General features: G+C 33.4%; 1 protein-coding gene across 2 annotated transcripts in view; it reads right to left on the bottom strand.

The window, feature by feature from the left end:
- The window catches only part of ADK (adenosine kinase), a 581,524-nt gene that overhangs the window by 289,161 nt on the left and 279,159 nt on the right, over positions 1-13,204 (bottom strand). For both annotated transcript variants that reach the window (XM_053922691.2, XM_024561378.4), the window contains exons 5-6: positions 4,699-4,871; positions 527-635 (exon numbers count right to left, since the gene is read on the bottom strand). In XM_053922691.2, the coding sequence (XP_053778666.1) occupies positions 527-635; positions 4,699-4,871 (282 nt within the window). The remainder of the gene's footprint in view (positions 1-526; positions 636-4,698; positions 4,872-13,204) is intronic.

The raw sequence follows: 13,204 nt of genomic DNA, 5'->3' as shown, positions 1-13,204 counted from the left end.
ATAATTCAAATTACATGCTGACCTTATTCCCAGATTTAAGAGATTTGTCACGATCAATGTTTCTGAAGTATTAAATTAAAAGGTGTCATGGTAATTGCTATGGAATAAATAGCAATTAAGATTTTTTAGGTAAATAAGCTAAAGCTGTTTGCAGTGAATGTTCATACTACATTTGCCCATAAAATGCATGTATCATTCACAAGCAGCCCAAAATTATTTTAAAAAATTTGCAAAATTACTTCAAAAGATCTTAAGAAACTGATTTAATACAGAATACAATACTTGGTTAAGAAATATCCACATATAACATATCCAAAAAGAGGTAGATTTGAAGGTAAATAATAATTATGTTACCACAGAATGATCATATTACTGTTTTTTATTTTTAATAGTGAACACATGCTTTGAGATGAGTAAATAATTTTCTGGATAAGTTAAAGAAAATTATTTAAAATTTTACATTAGCTAACAACTATAATTTATAGTGTATATATATACCAGAAATTTGAATTAGGTAAATACTTACTGCTATATAATAAACTCTAGCTTTTTCTACCAACATCCAGTTTTTCTCTATATCAAGATGTTTTTCTTTTTTATAACAATTGGCAGCAGCAAGATTAGCCACAAGGGACCTAAAACAAGAACAACAAAAGTCAAGTAGGTTTTCTTTCATATATAAATAGCTAATTCTTTTTATTGCAAATTTGTCATGCATTTCTACACAGTTAATTAACAATAATTTCTGCAAACTTTGTTTTAATTTTAATTCTTCAAAATTGCTGTATATTTATTTTAATAAATGTGAATAAAATTAATTTTGTTCTGAAAACTTTGATACTTGTGTTGCCTTTGAGATAAAACAGAAATGTTAATACTTGTTCTAAATACCACTTGTTATTTTGAAAAAATGGCATTTAAGTTTCCTTTTTATGCTTAAATGACAAGATTATCTACTATCTACATTTTAATAGTTCAAAATGCAGTTAAGAAATAAAAAAGCTACAAAAAAGAAATTAAAAAGCTACAATGCCATTATACATAAAAATATGCAAATAAAAACTTCAGTTTTTAAGTATCAACATAGTGTGCATTTATTATTTAACCTAATGCTTTCAAAGCCAAGTATAGGATTAATTTAACAAAACACTCATATATCAGACTATATTTACTATGTGTAATTAATTTGCAAAACATTACGTGTTAAGGACTGGAATAAATTTAAACTAGTTTCCACAGCTGAAAACTCCATGCCCTGGTCCAGTTTAAAGGCTAAAAATTCTAAGCAGGATACTACATTGAAAATCTTCCTACAAGTGACACAAAACAGTTTTTTATTATTGCTCAATAATTAAACTTAATGAAATTATTATTTACATTACATAACAATTAAAAATATTTTTACTTCTCATTCTGGCTCAGAAATTATAAAACAACTTGACAATTTTTCACTTTTATAGTCAATGGTAGCAGTTATGGCTAAAAAAATGCATATATAACATCTTATTACTTAAGATTGGGGTAATATGATTGGCTTCTCTGTCAAGAAAAGAGTGTCAATTCTCTTACAAAACATATTTCTGTTCAGCCATATGACAATTAATTACTATATTTACATCTGAGGATATATCTGTTTATGTTCAATTAAATGAATGAAAATAAGAATAATATGCATCAATATATTTATATGCAAATAACTATATTACAAAGTCAGAATAATTAGTCCTGATTTATAAAAATATATTTAAGTAATCATGACTTCAGCAAAATTTTGACAAAAGTAGTTACTAAATAAAAGAAAAATGGGCCAGAGTGGTGTGGCACAGTTGGATGCTCATTGTCCTGCAAAATGAAAGGTTGTCAGTTCAATTACCACTAAGGGCACCTGTCTAGGCTGCAGGTTCAGTCCCTGTTGGGCCGCATACGAGAAGTAACCAACTGATGTTTCTCTCCCTCTCTCTCTCTCTCCCTTCCCTTCTCTAAATCAATAAACAAACAAACCAACAAATCTTAAAAAAAAATAATAAAAGCAAACAACAGTGGAATTATCATAAGTAGCTAATTAGTTATTAATAAAGGAAGAGAGCAAATGGAATCAGACTTTAAGCTTAATAAACTAGGAAGTTGAATCAGATATTATGTCTAATCTACCAGGTAGTGGAATTGGACAATACGCCTGATTCAGTAGGAAGGCACAGCATTCACAGGCTTTACAGGGGTCAGCCGCATCCTCTGTGAGGGTACTTAATCCCTGAAGTGGGCAAGAAGAACAGCTAGCTGGGATTACCAAGGAAGAGATAAAAACAGCAGGGGAAATTCCTTTGCGAGGTACCGATATGTGCAGTACAGGCCAGGATGGCGCAGGAGAGGGCAAGTGCATGTGCTGTAGAAACCAGATGACACAGCTGAACTTTGGTGAATGTGTAGTAAGAGCCAAAATAGCAACGTAAAGGTGTCGGGTGAAGCCTGGGAAAAGGATTAGATTGGATGAGGGTGTGGAATCCTAGAAGATTCAAAAAAGGGATTGGTTAGGGGAAGGGCCCAGCATAAGCACCCCAGGAAGCAGGTTGGACACTTTGAAAGAAAACCTGCACCTTCCTGAAAACCAAGAAAATATATGGAGAATTATCAGGGATCTCAGGGCAGTTGCTGCTAGAGCCTGCCTGCCTTCTACACTCCAGAGGGTGTATTATTTTCCTTCAACACAGTAAATCTTGCTACTATGCTTAAATATCTCTCACAAGTGTGCCCTTTCAAGTTCCTTCCTCATGATACCGCATGAATCCATTTTCACCATTTATTAGCATCAGCTACTAAACTCTATTTTGATAATAAAAGTACTCTTTGATAGGAAACTACATAGTTTTTCCAAAAGAAAAGTAGAAGAATTCTTATTATCCAAATTATTTACTTCAGAGTTTGGAGAATGAGAACCTGGATTAAGAAAAATGTTACATTATCTAAACTCTTTGATTGCTCAGTTTTGCAAAAATGGTAGCAAGAATTACCAGCCCTATTTAAAATAATTTATTCAAATTTGTTAGGTTCCACAATTTGGATAATGAGTTAGATACGGAAGATTTCCCCAGTTTCTGATATCCAATATTGTTTGAACAGTACTAATCATCATAACCATAATATTAGTATATAAATTAAGCTGTTAACATATGGGAGAACTAATACTGACAGAACTGCTCTTTAAAATAGCAATTTAGCAACACAAATAATTTATCAGTTTTATTCTAGCCTGAGCAGTAGAAGAGGCAAAACTTGATCCGCATCTGTGCAATGGGAAAACTTTGCACCTGCGTGTATTAGTGTTGGTTTTAGAAAAACTAAAAAGGGGAAAGGTGTAAATAAGTATATTTCAAATACATTTCAACAATAGATGGTTTATTTACTAAACCTTAAAATCACAACATTCTTTTTATACATAAAAAATAAAATCACAAGAGGGTTTAAAAGATTTTAACACTATTTTTGAAGTTATTTAATGACTACTGCCCAGAATAGTGTCATTTTCTTAACATATATTTGCTGGAAGTCAAAGAGTAAGCAAAAATAAAAGAGGTTAAAAAAGGGGAATTAAAAAAGAAGAAGAATGAGAAAGGAAGAAATGAAGGAAAAAGTGGCAAATAAGAAAGGAGGGAAAAGAAGGGAGACAGGAATGTAAAATTTCTAGTGAATCACTAAAAATGATCATCTTTGGTGATTCTAACAATACACAGATTTTGTTTTTCCCTTGCAAAGGAAAAAAAAAAAAGCCTATGCTGATGAGCAAAGTGGTAATAATGCTGTTAGCAATGTATGGATGTACTGAAGGAAAACCTCAATGCAATTGCAAAAGACAAAACAACCAATGCCTGGAAGGCCCTGAAGGACATATTCTTCTTTATTCACATAAAAAAGAATTTCTATACAATGTACTTAATAGTAAAACTGTATAGAAATGCAATGGGTTATTTCTTTTTCTTTTTTGTATCCTAACCTGATGATATGTTTATTGATTTTTAGAGAGAAAGAGCAAAAGCAAGAGAGAGGGAAACATAAATATGAGAGAGAAACATAGATCAGTTGCCTCCCACATGTGCCGCAATTGGGGATTGAACCCCATAACATAGGTATGTGCCCTGACTGGGAATTGAACCCACAACTTTATTGGTGTACAGGATGACATTTCAACCAACTGAACCACTGGGCCATGGCAAAGAGTTACTTCTTGAGTGGTGCATTACTCATACTGAAGTTGTTTAATATGGATGAATGACTATTTGTCAGACATGCCTTAGATGACCTAATTCACATGAGACTGGATATAATGTAGTATTTTATGTCAAAAAATACAAATGAATGTGTCTGTGTATGTGTGTATTCTAATATTCCAATCTCAAGATATGGTGAAGAGAATATTTATTTCTAATCCCAGTTTGGCAAAAAAACTAGCTACAAGATATTGAGTAAAATGTCTTGTAGACTTTAGACTAGATAATCTAAAAAATTTCACTGCATTTTACCTCATGAAGACAACAGCAGGTTCAACAAAGGCAGTATTTTTTAAAAAGGAAAAATGATATAAGAAAGCTTATTTAATATTAAAAGCAATTATAAACATGAATCTAAATTCCAAACACAAGTTGGAATTCGGATTTTACCAGTATTTAAATAACCAGTATAAGCTTCCCCTGGAATTACACTGACCTGTTGCCACCAGTGATGCATGCAGCACAAGTTCCTGTTGGTTGTTCATTCTGCTCATAGTAATGGGCATCCACATGGGCTTCAGCAGCTTTTTTCTTCAGGATCTCCCCAAATTTATCTATCCCAATGCATCCAAAAAATGTTGCTGCTTTCTGTGGCTTCTGAATCATCCACTGAAAAATAGAAACATAAATAATTTTAGTGATTCAGAAAATGGTACACCGTAATTCAGTATTCTGCCATAGACAGGGGCATAAAAGGGATACCTTATTAGCAGCTGTGGCTGTTATGAATGAAATTCCAAACCTGTATTGCCATTTATGATAACAAATTTGATATAACAACCATATAAAATCTTATCATACTACTTTTGGGAAGAGAAATAGAACACATTGGTTAAGAACTCAGGATCCAGTCAAATAGAACTTAGGTCAATGCTGGCTTGATAGAGAAAGGTAATAGTGACTACCAACAGAAGTAGTATAGCCATGTTATTCATCAAAAGCCCAGCATCTATAATGAAGACTTTCTGGGTTCAAATCTTGGCTCTGTCACTTATTAGCTGCATGAGTAAAAACATGTCACTTAGCATTTCTACAGTTCATTTTCCTCATCTGCAAGTGAAAAAATTTTTTTAAAACACCTCATAAAGTTGTTGAGAATTAAATAATGCAAGTTAAGGTATAAGCATTACTGAGCCTAATACCCACCATATACTAAGTGATTTGCATTAGCTGTGGTTGTCACTATTATTGTCATACTTGTGGTAACTGATATATAAATTAAGCTAAACTACACTTACATGTAATAAACTGTTTTTTTAAATTCTCAGTCATAAAAAAGATGAAATAATGACACTTGTGACAATATGGATGGATCTTGAGAATATCACACTGAGCAAAATAAGTCAGACAAAAAACATCAAGAACCATATGATTTCACTCATATGTGGGATATAAAACAGAAAGCAACAAACAAACAAGAAAAAAAAAAAAGACCTCATAGACACAGACGACGGCATGGCGGTCACCAGAGGGAAAGGGGGTGAAGGGAGGTTAAAGAGGAGCCAAACACCTGGTGACGGAAGGAGACAACTTTGGCTGGTGAACACAGAACCCAATATACAGATGATGCACTATAGAATTGTACCCTTGAAACCTATATAATCTTATTAATCAATGTCACCCCAATAAATGCAAATTTTAAGAACACAGAAATAAAATGTTAAAAATTCTAATTTTAATATCTCATCTTTCATTAGTCTCATAACATTAATTTCTTTGCAATAAGTTAATAACTGAATTTCTTCTAAAGTGCTTATTTTTCACTGATATGAAACATTACATTTCATAATTAGCTCAAATTGCTAAGGTTTCCAATTAGCAATTCTAAAGCCACCATGTATTTTGTTTCTAAGACTTACAGTTAAAAAAAATACTCAACAAAGCCAAAAGATATGAAATATATCACATTCTCAAACATTTGGTGTTTAAAAGAAATGCAGGTATATTTGAAAGTTAAAGGGATGATAAGAGAAACAAAAGATAACATGGAGAAAACTGTAAGATAAAAGATACAGTAACTATCTGATGATCTAGCAATCCTACTTCTAGGGATGTATCCTGAAGATAAGTGTTTATAAGTGTAAGACAACATATGCATAGGTATTTTCGTTTAAAGTAGTTTTATTTGTTTCTTTTTACTTTCTTACTATGGCCACTGAATATTTAAAATTACTGGTGACACACATTCGGGTTCCTAAGCCTCTCCTCATTTTTTTTTGAATTCTTGTTTCTTCATTCTGTTCTGGTTGAATATTTATTTCTTCCTTCTGTTACAAATCCTTGATTTGAGTCCCAGTTTCCTTCCCTTCACTGTTGGTTCCCTGTATATTTTTCTTTATTTCATTTTTCATAGCCTTCACCAATTCTGCTATTTTGTGTCCTTATTCAATCATTTTTGTGAGCATCTTGATTACCAGTGTTTTGAATTCTGCATCTGATAGGTTGTCTATCTCCTCATTGCTTAGTGTTTTTGTTTTTGTTTTTGTTTTTGTTTTTGCTAGAGTTTTGATCTGTTCTTTCATTTGGGCCATTTTTTTTGTGTGTCCATGCACCTGTTATGTTGTAAGAGGCAGAGGCTTAGCTATTGGCCAGGGTTCGGCAATCCACTTTGCTGCATTGTGGTGCTGTATGTGGGGAGGGGTCAGTGCTGCTTGCACAGCTCTCTGCTGGCTTTCAGTCACTTCCCCCACTACCCACATGCAAATTGGCCCCTTCTGGTGCTGACTCCATGGTGGGTAGGCTTGTGTACGTTCTAGGACCCCATGGGTCTCTCCAACAAAACCTCCGGTCTCCACAACCTCCACATTCGCACCCCAACTGGGGACTGAAACCACAACCTTGGTGTGTGCCTGACTGAAAACTGAAGGTCCTATACAACCTTCTGGTGTATAGGACGATGTTCCAACTAACAGAGCCACCTGGCCAGGGCATAAACTTGACTTTTGAAACATTAAAAGTTTGTATTTTTGCAAATGAAATTCAATTTACACTTAAATTTCAAATTCGAATAGAAAAAACAAATGATAAAGTTGAACATAACAGAAATTTAAAAACCAAAGAAAATATCAAATTATAACTACATAGAGAAAATACAAATAACCTGTCAATGAACATACTAATTAATATAAGGAACGAAAACAAAAAAATCCTGAACTTTAATAGTAGATTTACTGTTGATAGTGCTATTGGTAAAACTATATTGCATGTATTGTAAGATAGAGCAAATGAATATAAAGTTTGTGCTGTTGGTAAGTACTCTTCCAATGTATAAGGGCAATAAGATATGGAATGGGGCAAGGGAAGAAGGTTCCAAGCAAAAAATCTGAGGGATACTGTCTTAAACAAATGACTTAATTTAGCACCATCAGTAAGGCAAGAAACTAGCATTATGTGTCTTGTGCTGTGATACAATTAGAAATATACAGTATCATTTATGTAGTATTCATGCCCAAAATGCTTAACATGAATCTAATGATGAGGGCACAATGAAATAAATCTAGACTATGAGACATTTTCTAAGCAACTGGCGAGTCTTCTTAAAAAGAAGGAAATACCTAGAAAGAGCCTCTCCCCACTCTGAAAAAAGGTGGAAGAACTGTTACAGATCGAAGTAAAGAAATATGACAAATACATGCAATATGTAATCCTTACTGGATCCTAGGTTAAGAATAGAATCAAACAGCTATAAGGATACTACTAATATTATTGAAATTGGAATACTACCTATTATATAAAAATAACTGTATAAATTCAAACTTTCTCAAACAGGGGATGAATAATTCAAAATGGTTCAAGAATATATATTCCTGAAAGAGAAAACAAATGTGTTGAAATTTCAATAATTGGTAGATCTATGTGAAGTATATAGAGAAGCTCATTTCACTATTCTTGCTACTATTCTCTAAGATAGAAAATTTTCAGAATTAAAGAGAGGGCCAAAGATACTGTAACTAAATCAATCATTCTGTATAAAGAATAATATTCAATCTTTAATATTTTCAATCCATTTTTTAAAATGAGTAAATCACATGAAGTAGTTAATATTTTAAAATGCATCAATATCAATGGTTAATAGATTTTAAATACTTTAAATAAGACTTAGAGAAAGTATAAATACAACAGCTGAGAATATGTGTTGTTCTATACAGTACTTTTATTCATGTAGAAAGCTTGGTTAAATGATCAACCATGTCTGTTTTATGTAGGGAAATACAGAAACAAAGTCAACAGAAAACTTTACTATGATTACTTAAATAACTACATGCCATCAAAATAATACAAAATGTCATTCAGTGCAAGTGAAGTCATTATAATGTAATTCAGCCTAATTATAATAAAAATTTACATGTTCAAATTATAGTCTGAAAAAGGGGCTATATCAACTCACTACCAGGCCTATATCTGACTTACAAAACTTCCATAATCAGGATTTAAGTGAATTGAAATGCTTCCATTATAAATAAATATTACTTAAACCAGCAAGACAAAAATGAACAAATAATGGAAATATTCAGCAAGTTTGTCGCATATAATTTGATTGTTTAATATTTTATCACAAGAAACTGGCTAACACTCTGGCTATTTTTGTCATCTGCATATTCAGGACACTGAAAAAATGTAAGACCTTCACACTTGATCACTGATTTCCACTCAAAAGTCAGTATTAAATTTAAAATTAAGAGTTTACTAAGCCAAAGTAGACACACAAGCAGAAGCCGTGCTCACTGCTTCAAAGCACTTAATAATCCAGCTGAGGAAGTAAAGATGTTATAAACAAGACCGTTGAAATGGATTAAAAATCAATTATTTGAAAGTTTATAAATTAATTTGCTAGTAGTTCTGTTAAAATTTTAGCACTTCTCTAACACTGTCTCAAACACAATGTGTTAAGCAACACCTAACCAGTCCGTTTCCTACCATTCTGACATCCAATCAATAAACGTTTAATGCATGTCTACTAGAGGAAGACGACAGGGGCCCTAATGCAAAGACACAAACCCAACATTTTCAGATTCTCCAGGAAAATGATTCATCCTTGTTCAAAATCTCTTATTATGTTTCCTCTTTTATCTAGAACAAATTGCCCAGCCTCTTTGTTTATATGTGTATAGGGCATCCTTTAAACACCTATCTTTCACTTCTCCTCTAGCCCTGAGGGAGTAAAAGGGTCCAGAATTACCCTAGTGTTGTGAATAACTAGCAAACAAAACTAAAAGGAAACAACTACAGAATTTCCAAACACTGGACAGGGCAGGACTGTGATCTCTGCCCTGACGGAAAACAAGGTGAGCCCTGACATCATGCAGGTTCTCTGCCAGGGGGCAATTTCCAGACTATGGTGCAGGGAGGAAGAAGCCAAACAGAGCCTGACATTCTCACTGAAATTAGAGAAAGAAATAAAATATTCAAGAAGAGTCACAAGAAAAGAAATTGTGAAAAAGAGTCTCAGAATGTAATGAGCTGAAATCCATATAGAGTCACTCTTGAGGCTTTGTCAGGATACCAACCTGTGCATGTTTAAGGAATACATGAAATCATAAGAATCTACATAAATGCTCTAGGATTGCACTGTGACTTTATCAAAGTCTCAGGATTCAAGATGAATGTATACGAATTTAATGTAATTATATATACTATCAAGGAACAGTTGAAAATTTAAATTAAGAAAACAATGTCATTTACAACAGCATCAAAAAAAAATGGAACTATTGGGACAAATATAAAGCTATCATTTAGAATGGAAGGACAGATAAAGTGCTTCCCAGATAAGGTAAGGTTAAAGAAGTTCATCATCACCAAGCCCTTATTATATGAAATGTTAAAGGGACTATCTAAGAAAAAGATCAAAACTATGAATAGTGAAATGACAACTAACTCACAACTATCAACAACTGAACCTAGAAAACAAAAACTAAGCAAACAAGTAGAACAGGAACAGAATCACACAAAGGGATATGAGCGGGGTGGGGGGAACATGGGGAGAAAGGTACAGGGAATAAGAAGCATAAATGGTAGGTACAAAATAGACAGGGGGAGGTTAAGAATAGTATAGTAAATGAGGAAGCCAAAGAACGTGTATGTATGACCCATGGACTTGAACTAAGTAGGGGGTTATGGTCATGGGGGAGACAGGAAGTGGTCAGGGAGGGAAGGTGCAGGACTGAGGGGGAGAAAGAGGAGAAAAAAATGAGACAACTGAAATAGCATGATCAATAAAATATACTTAAAAAGTATAAGAAAATATGCCCAAGACCTACACATAAAATGCTACAGAAGTTTGCTAAAAACAAAAAACTATATAAATCTATACTATGTGCATAAATTACAAAACTCAATATTCTTAAGATAGCAATTCTCTCCAAGTAGATTCATAGATTCACTGCAACCTTAATCAAAATCTCAATAGGATTTCTGAAGATACCAAAAAGCTGATTGTATGATCAACAGTAAAAGGAAGAGGAACTAGAATAGCCAAAGGTTAAGAGGTATGTCAGTGTTAATAGAAGCCAACATGGCTAAATCCCAATTTTTTTAATATAATGTTAACAATACAACTGATTATCTTGGAAGCATGTTTTAAGAATTTGAAATAGACTAACAAGAAATGCACTTTAGTTCATTAAATGCTACCTATTATTATAGTAGGGTCAATTTTATACTATAAGTAACTACACCTAACTGTAGAACAAGAAAACCACAGCTATAATTGGTAACTTTAAATAAATACATGAATGTATTGTTGAAAAACAGTTGAATTCAATTTCAAAAGCAAAAGAAAGGCAAAATGCCACAGGAAACATGGAAGAGGGAGATCAATTATACCTGAGGGGGACCAGAAAAGGCTTCCAGAGATGGGTGACATTATCAACTAGTCTTTGAAGGATGGATAATAATTTTCAAAACTGGCTATGAACTGGAAGTAAAGGTACAGCACAGACCACATGCCTCCCTTCCTGTCTTGGAAATTTTATCCTGGTTTTCCTAAGGTAACAGAAATTCTATTTATTAAGTAGTTAGTTCCAAACAACTTAGTAAGTATTTATTTCCTAATAACTGAGCACCTGTTGCGCCCTGTGAAATTCTCAAAACTTGGAATCATTTCTTGTGTCACATTGATTTTTGTGCAATACTTGTTTTTTATCACAGAAACCACCAAAAAACCCAGTTTTTCAAAGTATATGATACCACCAAAAGGAAAGTAGCAATGTAATGTTAAAACAGAAATATCTGGAGCTAGTGGTTCATGCTATACCTAATATATGTCGTTTCCCTAGAAAATTTTAAATAACCTTCAGACTCAATGTGGGTTTGCTAAAGCACCCAAGGGGTGTTACCACACAGATGGGGAATAAAGGAGTATAGTGTTAACAAAAACAGTGAAAAAGAGAAATAAAGGCCTATTAGGAGTGTAATGACAGAGCACAATGTGGGAGGGAAGAGACTAACATGAACAGTACATCTAGGCCAGATCATTAAATGCCACTTTAAGAGTGTAGGCAGCATTCAGTAAGAGTGCAAATGAGGGATTTTGAGCAAAGGAATCAGGTGATAAGAGATGATGCCTCATTAAGGAACCAGGAAGAGAAAATTTATAACTCAATTTAAATGGAGGCTAAATGACATAGTAAGCTTCACATCAAGAGTCTTTAAAAACATATGAAAGATTTCTATTAATATTAACTTCACTGCCAGATGCAATTCCTCTTTGTCACCTAAATGTAATATTTAGAACAATGTAATTGACAATGATGCTAAACAGCCAGTCACTTCTAAAGCAATGCTCTATACTTTAATTCATAATAGAATGATGAAGAATAGTAACTAGATACTAAATTAACAGCAAGATAAGCCAAACCTAAGAAATTTCCTATCAGAAAACCCAATGAGGCATTTCAGGAGAACTAAAGCACAATTGAAAGAAATTAAATGTAAAATCTGGGTAGCAACAGCAACAGATTGCAAAGGGTAGTAAAAAAAATCAAACGGAAGTAGTTGGTTAGGAAAACAATATTTATCACATAGCTTAAAGCAGGGGTGTCAAACTCATTTTCACCAGGGGGCCACATCAGCCTCCTGGTTGCCTTCAAAGGGTCGAATGTAGAGCTCCTTGCCCCTAGTTAAGGAGTAGTTACATTTAAACAGTCCTAAAATTACATTTGGCCCTTTGAAGGCAACCACGAGGCTGATGTGGCCCGGGTGAAAATGAATTTGATATCCCTGTCTTAAAGGATTGGTTCTCTCAAAGGACTGCTATATTGCCAAGTGAGGCAGGGTGAAACAAAAAATTGTTGTAAATATTACTAAGAATCCATTTTCCCTCAGTAAATACTATGTTATGCTTCTTTCCTGCCAAAACTGCTCCATTTCTCCTGTTTGCCAGCATCCTATAATAAAAATTAATTCCCAGTTATCCTACTACTATCCCAACAATGGTTCTTTTGTTATTCATATTATTAAATACCTGTTAACATCTACTTTTCAGAAGAAATTTTGAGAAACATTGGCCTAGTAGAAAAAAAGATAAACTTTCGACTCAGATACATAAAGCTCATCTAGTCCTGTGATGGTAAATTACATACTCTATCAGAGATTGTATTTCTTGTACAATTATTATGAGAATTGAAGAAGATAATGTAAGCAAAGTGCCCATTAAAGAGTACTGATGATGATTATAATAACAGGTCACTGAGATATAAAATAATTTTTAGTATAACTTCATTTTATTCACTATATAAATATTTTTTGATTAGCTAACATTTTTACATCATTTAGTAAAAAATAAATAAAGCATCATTTCTCTATTTCTTTTGTAGGCTCCTTTTCTTCTGATTTCCTACTGTTCCACAGGCCTGGATCCGAGGATTACGTACCTGCTCTTCTCACCCTATGAAATTTTTCTGGATCTGATCTAATCTACTCACAGTGGGGTGTGTGTGCGAGAG

Source organism: Desmodus rotundus, chromosome 4 (genome assembly GCF_022682495.2).
Source record: "Desmodus rotundus isolate HL8 chromosome 4, HLdesRot8A.1, whole genome shotgun sequence".
Taxonomy (NCBI): domain Eukaryota; kingdom Metazoa; phylum Chordata; class Mammalia; order Chiroptera; family Phyllostomidae; genus Desmodus; species Desmodus rotundus.
Note: the sequence above shows the minus strand (reverse complement) of the source record. Positions and strands in the feature narration are given on the sequence as shown.